General features: G+C 37.5%; 1 protein-coding gene across 1 annotated transcript; it reads right to left on the reverse strand.

The window, feature by feature from the left end:
- Positions 1-10,317: 10,317 nt before the first annotated feature.
- On the reverse strand, positions 10,318-12,357 carry LOC132190540 (pectinesterase PPME1-like). The gene is made up of 4 exons (XM_059605562.2): positions 11,854-12,357; positions 11,561-11,767; positions 10,574-10,815; positions 10,318-10,480 (listed from the first exon to the last, which is right to left on the reverse strand). Exons 1-4 carry the CDS (start codon positions 12,340-12,342, stop codon positions 10,321-10,323), a joined length of 1,098 nt encoding a protein of 365 aa, XP_059461545.1. The 5' UTR covers positions 12,343-12,357; the 3' UTR covers positions 10,318-10,320.
- Positions 12,358-12,731: the final 374 nt, after the last annotated feature.

Genomic DNA, 12,731 nt, shown 5'->3' on the forward strand with positions numbered 1-12,731 from the left:
CTACTCTGCTCCCCCTTATGGCCCAAATATTCTTCCATTCATCCTTGAGAACCTGCTGATTAGAACAGCTACCCTCTTTAACAACAAACCTTGCCTTAGCAAGATGATACGCACTCTTCACTGTGTATTCCCCCCTTGCTGTACCAGCCCAAGCTATTTGGTCCTTGTTACGTGTTGGACAGACTGCCATACTACAAATTACTTGAGCCTCGTCTTCATTGAAGATGTCTTGTACCAATCCTATTTTCCACCAATTTGTATCCTGGTCCAGCAAATCACTAACTTTAGCAGAACTATCCAAAATTCTTACAGGGGATTGAACAATATGGGGAGTTGGCTTAGGCATCCACTTATCTCCCCATATATTAATCGAACAGCCGTCCCCCACTCTCCAAAAAATTCCTTCATTAAGCAGTTTTCTAGAATTCCAAATACTCCTCCATGTATAAGAAGGTCTTCTCCCCAACTTTGCCCCCAAAAAAGTCCCATTAGGAAAGTATTTTTCCTTGAGAACTTTAGCAACCAATGATTCAGGATTTTGTAGAAGACGTCATCCTTGTTTTGCAAGAAGTGCCATATTGAACCATTCCAAGTCTCGATACCCCAGTCCTCCACTCTCCTTTGCCAAGCCCATTTTCTTCCAACTTAACCAAGCTATATTGGATTTTTTGTCCTTATGTCCCCACCAGAATTGTGCCATCATAGAATTGATGTCCTTACATAACGTTTTAGGGAGCTAAAATACACTCATGGTGTAAGTAGGAATTGCTTGAACAACGGCCTTCAAAAGCACTTCTTTCCCTGGTTGTGACAAAAACTTCTCCTTCCAACCATTAATCCTTTCCCAGATTTTGCTTTTAATTCCATTAAAGGAACTCACACGAGACCTCCCTATAAGAGATGGAAGCCCCAAGTATTTCTCATAACGATTGGTAGAACCGACCCCCGCAACTGCTGTAATATGGGACTTAGTTTCCCATTTTGTATTCTTACTGAAGAAAATAGAGGTCTTATCTCTGTTCAATTTTTGCCCTGAAGCCTTCTCATATAATTCCAGAATCTCTTGTATACGAGCCCATTCAAATATTGTAGCTCTACAAAATAGTAGGCTATCATCCACAAAGAAGAGATGATTTAATCGAGTGCCTCCCCTCGTAATTGGTAACCCTGTAATTTGTCGATCAATTTCTGCCTTATTCAAAAGATTACTCAAACCTTCCGCACAAAGAATAAAGAGATAAGGTGACAATGGATCTCCTTGTCTTATACCTCTCGAGGGGGTGATCTTTCCATATGGAACCCCATTAACTAAAACTGAATAGGAAACTGTACGGACACACGTCATCATCAATTGTATCCATCTATCTACAAACCCAAGCTTCCTCATGATCTCCTCTAGAAAATTCCATTCCACTCTATCATAGGCCTTACTCATATCGAGTTTCAAGGCCATATAACCCTTTCTCCTAGTCAACCTAGTATCCATTGTATGTAATGCCTCAAAAGCAACAAGTACATTATCAGATATTAATCTACCTGGAATAAAAGCACTCTGACTTGGGGAGATAATTAACGGTAATACTCTCTTCATTCTATTCGCAAGGACTTTCGCAATGAGTTTATATAGGACGTTACACAAGCTTATGGGTCTAAATTCCGTAACAAGAGTGGGGTTCTTTTTTTTTTGGGACCAATACTATATAAGTTTCATTGATGGAAGAGACAAAATTACCATGATTTAAAAAATTCAGAACTGCATGGCATACCTCATTATGAACTGTCCCCCAAGATTTTTGGTAGAAACTTGCAGAAAATCCGTCTGGGCCCGGTGACTTTAGAGGATGCATTTGGGCCAAAGCTCCTTCCACCTCAGCAGATGTAAACATTTTCAGCAAATTATCATTCATTACTATAGAAACCTTACTCTCCAGCCCATTCAAACATGTCTCCACATCACATGCACATGCTGTCCTAAAAAGACCTTGATAAAATTGAATAAATGCTTGACTCACTTCTTGTTGTTTCTTCGACTCCCGGCCTTCCTCATCCTTAATTTGCCTAATATGATTGATCTTTCTTCTATGGGTAGCCCAAGCATGGAAAAAAGGAGTGTTACGATCCCCATTCTGGAACCAGTTCTGCTTAGCCCTTTGTTTCCATTTTGCATCCTCTTGTTCCAGCAAATAATCAATTTCCCCCTTAATCTGCTGTATTTCTTCTTGGTGTGCAGGCCCTTCAAACAATTGTAAGCCTTCCAACTTCTTTGTTTTTTCCTTCACCTTTTTTTCAGTATCTCCAAATTTCTGGCGACTCCATCTGGACAATTCGGCTTGACAATTCTGTAATTTCTGCTGAGTAGTTTGCATGGCATTCAGCCCACCTTCTTCACGTCCCCATGCATTATGCACAATATGATTATACTCCTCATTAAGCCACCACCGTGCTTCAAACTTGAACCCTTTTTTAAATGGCCTTCTATCATCATTTTTGTCCCTTCCTACCACTAAGATTGGTTTATGGTCAGAAGACCTTGCAGCTAGAATATGGACCTCCACTGCTTAATGACTCACACACCACTCCTTATTCGCCACAGCTCTATCCAACCTCTCCTTCGTGAAACCATTAGCACTCTGACCATTATTCCATGTATATCTTGAGCCCTTGTACCCCAAATCAGCCAACCCACAAACCTCCAATGCATTTCTAAATTGCACCATTTGATTATCTCGCCTAAGAGCAGCCCCAACTTTTTCTTCTTGACATAGTATCTCGTTAAAATCTCCCAAGCATAACCAAGGCAGTGGGGAGTAAATCTGGAGATGTTGAAGCAATTCCCATGACTCATTACGTTTTGACCAATCTGGATTCCCATAGAAACCAGTTAATTTCCAATCTCCTTGCTCCCCCAAAGGCTTCACTATGGCATTAATATGGCTTCTAGAAAAATTCTGAATTTCCAGTTCATCCCGTTCCTTCCATAATAGAGCTAACCCACCGCTCCTTCCAATCGGGTCCACTGTGAACATACCTTCAAACCCCAGTCGAACTCGAACACTTTCCATTCTAGCCTTTTTACACTTTGTTTCCATCAAGAAAACAAAATGGGGTTTCTTATTCCCTACCATTTGGCAAAGATCACGAACAGACCAAGGGTTCCCAAGCCCTCGGCAGTTCCAGCTTAGTAGAATCATTGGATTTGGCGGGACTGCTTAACAGTCTCCGCCATGACAATGCCACTATGTGCCTGAGCTTGCCTTGATTTTTTTCCCTTTCAGCCTCCCCTTGTCTCATCTAGATTCTTTCCATCTTTGGACATTTTCCGCTTGTTGCCAATGAGTACACCATCCTCCAGTTCTGCGCAAATTCCAGATGCACCACGAGCACTCCTTTTCCACTTACGAATATTTGTTCCAGCATCGGACACCCCACTAGTTTGATCATGATCCACCTCCGTTAAATTCACATACCCCTCTGCATTCTCCACATTGAAATTGAGAGACCCTTGCATTGCACTTGTCGGACTACCCTCACACTCCATTTGGGCCACCTTAATTTCTTCATTCAAAAGGGCCTGATGATCTATATGAGCCTTTTTGGAGAAAAGCCCATCATGCACATCAAGAGCTGGCCCCACCACATCTTCCTTATCCACATCTCCACATACGATTGTTGGAGAAACTTGCTCCCCACCTTTCGCAGTATCCACACTCCCTGTAACATAGGAACCATAATCATCGCCAACTGCCCTTTGTAACTGCTTCCCACGATTTGAAATTCCTGGACTTTCGCTGCTTTCCCTGCGGTATCGATTTCCAACCAGGCCACTGCTCTCCGCTGCTCTGTCCCGCATCCCCTCGCCGGAATGGTCAGTCGCCGAGTAATAATCTTTTCTACCTCCATTCCAATGCCTCCGAGGGTCTTCTGCTCGAAGACACACCCCCCATTTGTTTTCTTCCACTGTACTCAATCGTGTTGGCCGTGGGACTAGACAACCTTGATCTCCATGAACAATACGTCCACAACTAAAGCAAAATAAGGGGAGTTTTTCATACTTGAAAGGTACCCACGTTGATTTTCCACCCAAATCCAATGCTCTTCCGCGATCTAATGGCTTCGTAATATCAATGGACACCCGGATCCTAAGGCATCTCCCCCATCCGGCACCGTCACCTGCCACATCTACCTCCAAATTCTCCAATGACTCCCCAATCTTCACTCCAACCCCTTTAGTCATACATACTAGTGGCATATCATGTGCTTGCACCCAAAATGGTGACATAGAGAATTTCATCTGAGAAGGAGGAGTATTGCCTTCTAACTCATTGATTACCAGAATTTGTCGATCAAAGGACCAAGGTCTGCCCTCCAATACCCTCCTTTTATCCCCATCCTCTTCAAACTCAAAAATCCACAAATTGTCCTGCACTTCTTTGAATATAACCCCTCGCCTTGTTCGCCATATTTTTTATAGAACTTGTTTAAATGCTTCTTGATTAGTACGCTTTCCAATCCAAATCTTTCCCACCAAACACCTCATTCCTTTCTCTCTCGCCAGTGCAATTTCACCTTCAGATATTTTAATACCATACTGCTCTCCCTCAGTGAGAGAGATATTCCCACATAACTCCTCTATCTCCTCCGCCATACACCCAATTCCAGCAATAATCCCACTAAACCTCCTTCTCGAGAAACCCGATAAGAGACGTTTCCCTCGCACCCAGTAGTCTCTCAGAAAGAAACTTCTACGGAGGAAATTTGTAGATCGACCGTCTTGATGTGCAAGTTTGTCATCTTAATTGGCATAAAATTTTAAATTTCGGAAATTAATGTTTGTCCTTCAATTTTTTATTTTTTTTTCCTTCCCTTTCATGCATTAGCTCATTAAATTGATTGATTGATTGATGTCTAGGGTTCGAGCTGAGATTTAATTTAAGGAGAAACTTTATTTTAGACCCCTAAACTACTGCGCGTTTTGAGAAGACCCCCTAAAATTCAAAAACTCTCAATTTACACACATAAACTTTCAATTTCAATCAATTTACTCCCCTCCGTTAGTTTTAGCCTTTAACTTCTAACGGAAATGCCTAAAAAGACTAAATTACCCTTCAATTTTTTTATATATATTTTTTTAATTTGAAATTTTATAAAAAAATTCAGGGGTATAAAAGTCATTTTATCACTTTGAACGTTTAAAATTTGATCGAAGGGGGTCAATTATTGAATCAAATTAAAAGTTTAGGGGATTAAATTGAGAGTTTTTGAAATTTATGAGGGTTTTCTCAAAACGCACGGTAGTTTAGAGGTCTAAAGTGAAGTTTTCCCTTAATTTAAAGTGGAGGTGAAAGCACTTAGGCATATGTGGCACAAGAATCTCATCAACAAGGGTAAAACTAGATTTTTCATAGTAAAAAATTAATTTTTAAAGATTTATTTCATAGAAAATATGAAATTTAAAGGAGTTTTTAAAATTTTGGAGGCTACTGCCCCCACCCCCGAAAGATAAACGTGGTACCACCCCTCCTCGTCAAGTTGCTTTGGATATCATTTTGAGGGTACTTAAAGTTGTGGTTTCCATATTGGGCGTTTAGAGAAGTATTTGTCATCCTAACAAGTTTTGTGATGGGAACAATATTGGGTTAATCTAAAGTTATGCATCGTGGGTCGAGAAGCACGCATCATATAAAGTAGAGGTCACTAGTTCAAATTCTCATTTCATTCTCTTTGTGCGGACATGTCAAAAAAAAAAAAAAAAAGTTATGCTTTGAGCCGATCATTTGTATTCTTCTTAATTAGAAATAATATTACACTAATTACTCCCACTTCAATTCCTTACATCCATTTCTACACACCTATATATATATATATATATATATATATATATATATATATATACCATTAAATATGAAATAGATCTTTGTTGAATTTTAATTAAATGGTGGCTTTAAAAGTAAGTGTAGTATTACTCTTCGTAGTCGTGTGAAATTAAAAAAATAATTTATTAAAAATTAATATTTTGATATTAATTTAGCTTCCCGAAGAAATTTTTTCATTCTGCTAACTGTTTATAATACATGCTTAATTGCAATCTTGTCATAAAATATTCAGAAATTAAAGTTCGCCCTATTGCATTATCAATTTTATAAACAAATGTGAAAAATTATGGTACCACAATTACAAAAGTACGACATTGAAATTTTTATACCCATTTTATGGCACGTCAAAAGATATTGTATAAAAAGTGCACACATAAATTTTATTTAATATGGTTTCTGACATTAATGTGTATATATATATAATAAAATTTTTTTACTCATGAAAAGATGTGCAACACATATCCTTAATCGTTGCAAAAAGGAAAAGAAACAAAAGATACAGAGTAAGGGAGAAATGTTATGAATTAATAAGTTCTTTATATTTGGCCTATATTTCATTATAATTAACCATTGGATTCGTAGACTTATGTAGAACCCATATAAATCAATGGTTGACTCCTCAAATTCACATAAATCAATTTAAAATTTTAGGAAAAATGTATTTTACCTTTCAAAGTTTCACCACATTTGCAATTTAGCCTCCAACGTTTAAAAATTGACAATGTATTCTAAAAAAGTATCAAAAATTTGCAATGTGACACATTCGTTACCCATTTTCGTCTAATTTGACTGAAAATTTAGCACGTGCATTTTTTTGTCTCTACTTTCCAAATTGCCCAATATGTTTTTGAAGAAATTCCAAAAATACCCGCAATTAAAAAAACCAAAATAAAAATGGGGTAGTCGTTGCCACCCCATTGGCCATGTGCATGGTGGTTCGGCTACCCCAAGGCACCAACTGGGGGTGGCCAAAACCATCACCAAACCCATTGGGGGTGGTTACATGAGCCACCTCCCAATGGCCAAAGGGGTGGCTCGACCACCCCCATTTGGCTCCTTCGGGGTTGGGGGTGGCCAAATCACCCCCATAGGCGAGTCACCCCCAATTTTTGTTGTTGTTTTATTTTTTAATTTTTTAATTTTTATTCTTTTTTTAAAAAAATATATGGGCAAATAGGTCTTTCTAATAATTTCCATTATTTTCTCTAACGAAAATTATTGGCAGATGAGTTATATTACGAATTTTTGATACTTTGTTGGAACACATTGTCAATTTTTAAATATTAGAAGCCAAATTACAAATGGGGTGATTAAAGTGCATTTTTTCCTAAAATTTGTTTAAAATCTTTTATAAAGTTCAGTTTACCTAGTATCTAAATCATGTAAAACTTTGAATTTATGACTATTTTTATATCATACAAAATAAAATAAAATAAAAAAAGAACACAAAAAAAAAATAAATAAATAAAAAGCAGCTAGATTGGACAATATAGGTACCTCAACAATAAGGTTTGCAGCAACAAAGTAATTAGATTCGACAATCAAGGTGGCACTATCCACGGTTCCATACTGTGCCACGTTGTCGGCATGTGTCAAAGTTGGCATATCACCCAGAGAGCAATAGAAAGTAACAAACAGCTTTCCACGGAACTGTAATTTTCTCATCGTATTCTCCGCCTCCAATATGCACAATAACACGTTTGCCATTCCCGTCCGAAATGCTTTTGACGGCATCGGAGATGGTCTTGAAATCTCCTCCTCCAGTCTTGGCAACCTTAATAACTTTAGGAGCTTCCTCGGCCTTCGCAAGTGCTGGTTCTATAGCACCCTTTGCCCTTCACATTGTTGTTAAACCACGTGTTTACTTGTGACTTGTCGGCAGGGATCGGCGTATCGGAGATGACCGAGGTAGCGACGAGGAGAATTATCGTGAGAGCCGCATGGACCGCAACACATGTCATTTTTCGGGCCATATTTGTCTATTGACATTTTTTTTTTTTTTTGAATTAGATAAATGGGGTGTATTTATAAAAGGAGCATGTACCAGGAGAGGGAAGCGTAAACAATGTGAGATTTTGAGAGCTCCTCGCTCCTTCTTGTGGTTTCTGTTATTTGGGGACGTAAAGTATCCCATGCATGTATCCCCTTTCCATTGACTTTTTCTGTATAAAACCCTAGGGCTCTCTCCAGTCGATCTTAGAGTCTTTGTTTGCTATCATAGTTGTTGAATCCACTGATGTATTAATTGTTAAAGAACAATTGACAATTTCTTTGTGGTATGTAGATAAGCATGTCCATATAATCGACCGCTTTTCTGGCATTACATCAGCAATACCACAATTGGAATTGAAGATGGCAATTGTGTTAGTGCTTAATTAGCAAGCATGCGTTGAATATTATCAGATTGTAAGGACAATGATACAGTGGAGCTAGTAATATGTGATTTGAGTTGAATGTACTTAAAATACTTATTTTGAACGATAATCAATCTGCTTATTATGTTCATTGTTTTGCACGTCAGCTTCAACTAACATTAGTTGTTATTGCTAAAAATTACATCCAAATTACAACTTGTTTTAGATTGGTTAAATTGTTTTTAATGTTGTTGGAGCATTATGCAAACGTCATTAATTTGTGAAAAAAGAATTGCTAAAGTTGTGGAAGCACTATAAAATAGTAAAATTTCTACTAGTCATGACTTGAATTAAGAAATGAATACAGAGAGAGTTGAAGATAAGCATTGGAGTTCTCTTTATGGTGCAGTTAATGTTAGTCTTGTTAACATGTTTTCTTCTGTCATTGATGTGATTGAAGATATTGTAGAAGATGATTATATATTCTGAATAGAGAGCAAAAGTAAATATATTGATTCATTCACTCTAGAATTCGAATTTGCTTTTAATGTATATTTGATGAAGTATTTTGGGGAATACATTTGAGTTATTTCAAGCATTACAATGAAAAAAATCAAGATATTTTAAATGTAATGAAGTTAGTTGAACTTTCAAAGTAGTGTGTACAAGCTATGAGTGAAGATGATTGTAGCTTTTTATTTGAAGAAGTTTATGTATTTTTTGCAAAAAACAATATTATTTGTTCCTAATGTGGATGATCTATTCTAACCGCAGTCTCGATGAAAAGCTCAAAGCAGGAAAAATTCACATAATTACCATGCGAAGCTTCATTATTCTATTATAGACATGCAACTCCATAAACGTAACAATCGTTTTGATAAAGTGAATTTTGAATTATTACTTTGTATTGCGTGCTTGAGTCTAGATGACTCATTTGCTTCTCTTAACAAGGAAAAATTAATTCATCTTGCTCAATTTTATCTGCATAATTTTTTAGCAATTCAACTTATCACCTTGAATAACTATCTTCCAACATATATCATTGACATGTGTTTTAGTGAAGAATTAACAATATTTAAAAGGATTGGACACCTTGCTGAGGAGATGGTAGAGATCATGAAAAATGGTATTGTGCACCCATTGGTTTATTCATTGATATCATTGTCAATGATTTTGCTAGTTACAACAATTATTGTTGAAAGAGCATTTTTAGCAATGAACATTATTAAAAATCGTTTACATAACTGAATAGAAGATTAGTGGATTAATCATTTAAATACATTAAGAATGATATATTCAAAAATATCAGCCGTGAAGAAATTTTATAGTGATTTCAAAATATGAAAACTCGTTGAAGACAACTTAATAAATTAATGCGAGGTATAACAAAATAAATTATAAGTCACATTTATATATTTTAAACAATAATTAATTTTTACTGAATTGTTTATTTATTTCGTTATTTAATTATATTTTTTAATATTTTTAATTAATTTTTGTTCAACTCCGATCCATTTTTTAATCTTGCCGTTCGAAACGAAAGCATGACTCTGCGCCACTGATTGTATAAATAAAAAAAACTGTTGTGTACACATCAAAAGATGTACAACATACCACCAAGGTGGTAGTTGAGTTGGTAGAAAAACTCATTTCATCCTAGTTGTCGCGTGTTCGAATCCGCTTGCGGTAGTAGATGCGTGAACCAGATGCTACTATGAAGGGGCTCTACCGGCTCACACTTTGGTGGGGTTGTGGTGACGGGCTCGCCTTCCCAGGCAGTAGCTATGGCTCAAACCGGACATTCCACAGCGGATAGGAACCCCAGTGGTCACGCCCAAGGGGGAAAATTACACTGATCGCCCCTTCCCATCCTTTTAATTAGAGAAAAAAAAGAAAAAAAAAAAAGATGTACAACATATATATCTATCGTTGGTTCGTTACACATACAAAAGGAAATTAAAAAAAAAAATGGAAAAAATAAAATACTTTTACACGAGCGGCCATATGGCCAGCTTCGCTTGTAGATTGACAATTGATTGTTCCTACTCTCTAAAAAATGAGTAATTCTAAATACTCATCTCTCAAAAATATATTCACATCGATGGAGAAGGAAGCAACCATGAGGAACCCTTGATATAGGCAAGGCTGAGGAATTTTTTCGCTTCATTGTCACCCAATTGCTTGCTAAACTTGGCGCGTCTAGAAAGATTTGAACCGGGTCCCGAGTTCTTGTATTCTCCAAATAAAACGGTACTGCATACGGTGCCAATAATAAAAAACTAATTAAACCTGAAAAAGCAAATTAACAAATAGATAAAAAAAAAAAAAAGATGGGTGATCACGTGCCTGTCACGTTCTGGGTGGAAGTTATCGCTCCATCCAAGAGGATCGACAACGCTGGTCATGGTGGTGTAGGCGTAAACCACGCTGGGGTATGCCATCCATGCTCTTCCTAAGAATGCACTATCGCCGGTGCCGGTTACGCTGCAATGGACAAACGAGAATCCGTCGTCTTCCGACGAAGATTTCCTTGCTTGTGCTGCGATCACCATCAGTCCTTCATCCCCAAGTACACGTAATTCTGTGTTCTGCACCAACAAATATATATTCTCCCTTTGTTACTCGATCCATCCTTAATTACCATAATAAATCCAAAAAAATAAAAAAAGCAGCAGCTAGCCCTATTTACTAAGAATAAAGTATTGAAAAAGAAAGTACATGCATGAATGACGGGAGAACAAGAAGTCAAGAGCCTTCAGCCTTGCCCATTTTGTCTCTTTGAAAGAGTTAATTTGGTCGTACATAAGATGCCGCAGTTAGCAATGATGAGGTAGGTGAAGGTGGTTAATAATCGCTAATCGCCTAATACTTACCCTTATATGTAAATAATATAGCAACATGACATTGTTTTGGTATAGGGTTTCACATAAAAACACTAAGAGTCTATTTGAGTATGTGTTTGAGAGGCCTAAAAGTGCGTTAACGTATACTCAAAAAATTCATTTGAAAGAAAATATATATATATATAGATACCCGTTTGAGAAAAAAAATTGAAAGCACTTTTAAGGGTTTAAAAAGTAAAAATAAAATATAAAAAAATTGCAAAAACGCACTTTTGACCAAAAAAAATATTTTTTAACTTAAAAGCTCTATTTCTCAAACACAATTTCAAATATAATCTAAAACATGTCGAAAACATCCTAAGTTTGTTTAAAATAAGCTGAAAAACACCAAAATATGCCTAAAGGCCCATCAATAACAAACTGTTATTGCTGTGCAGTTTGGACATAAATAACCGCTAACTAGCTATTACTCAAATTGCTAGCAGCCTACCAAATAAAGAGATTTGCCACTTCCAAATATGAAATCAACAGAGCCTTCAACGTAGCAATCCTTAAAGAAGTGGTTGCCCCTGTCGTCACAGACGGTGTCCTGAAATCCTTTGAATTTACAGTTGTAGAAGGAAGCCATGTCGCCGGAGATCCTAAATGCAAGCGCCTGACCTCCCTTTTGTTTCGGATTAGGCCTTGGTGAAGAATTCTGCAACAACAAATATGAACGCTATCATATATGTATAGTAAATTAAATAGTTCTAAGGATGATGTTTTAGACGCATATATATGTACCGCAATAATAATATTTGCGGCAGTGAAGTAATCCGATAGCACAATCAAGCTGGCGCTATCCACCGTTCCATACTGCGCCGAATTGCCGGAATATGTCAAGGTTGGCAGACTCCCCGGCGACCCATAAAAAGTAATAAACGGCTTACTCCGTGGAATTGTAATTTTCTCGGTGTATTGTCCGCCTCCAATATGCACAATAACACGCCTCGTGTTCCCATCCGGAATGCTTTTGACGGCGTCGGAGACGGTCTTGAAATTCCCTCCTCCGCTCTTGGAAACCGAAATAATTCTAGGAGCTCCCTCGGCCTTCACAAGTGCAGGGTCTAGACTACCCTGGCGCGCCGTCAACGGCTTCACGTTGTTCTTAAACCACGCGTCTACTTGTGACTTGTCGGCGGGTATTAGCGTGTCGGATATGACACAGGTGGCGACGAGGAGGATTGTCGTGAGAGCTGCATGGAGGGCGATGCATGTCATTTTTCGCGCCATATATTTGTTTATTGACTTTTTTCTTTTGTTTTTTGTATTAATTAAATAGATGGGGCGTATAATTTATAGGGCCTTCCAGGAGAGGGATGTGAGATTTTGAGAGCTCCTCGCTCCTTTTTGTGGTTTCCCTGATTTGGGGAAGCAACGTATCCCTTTAATTTGTATGTACATAAATCACCCGAGGGTCCTGATCAGTCTTTTTCTTGGTGTATAACTCTCAATTGTCTCAAGAGCTGAGAGACATTTTAGCGGGTATATATATATATATATAACATTTTACTTTTATCCTCACAATAATTAACCTGGTGTACCGTGTACGTGCATCATTTTGGAAGAACATTAATTTATTTTACTTTTTTCATATATACAATTTGATTTATGAAAGAATA

The sequence above is a fragment of the Corylus avellana genome, chromosome 9, assembly GCF_965113065.1.
Source record: "Corylus avellana chromosome 9, dhCorAvel1.hap1.2, whole genome shotgun sequence".
NCBI classification, from domain to species: Eukaryota; Viridiplantae; Streptophyta; class Magnoliopsida; order Fagales; family Betulaceae; genus Corylus; species Corylus avellana.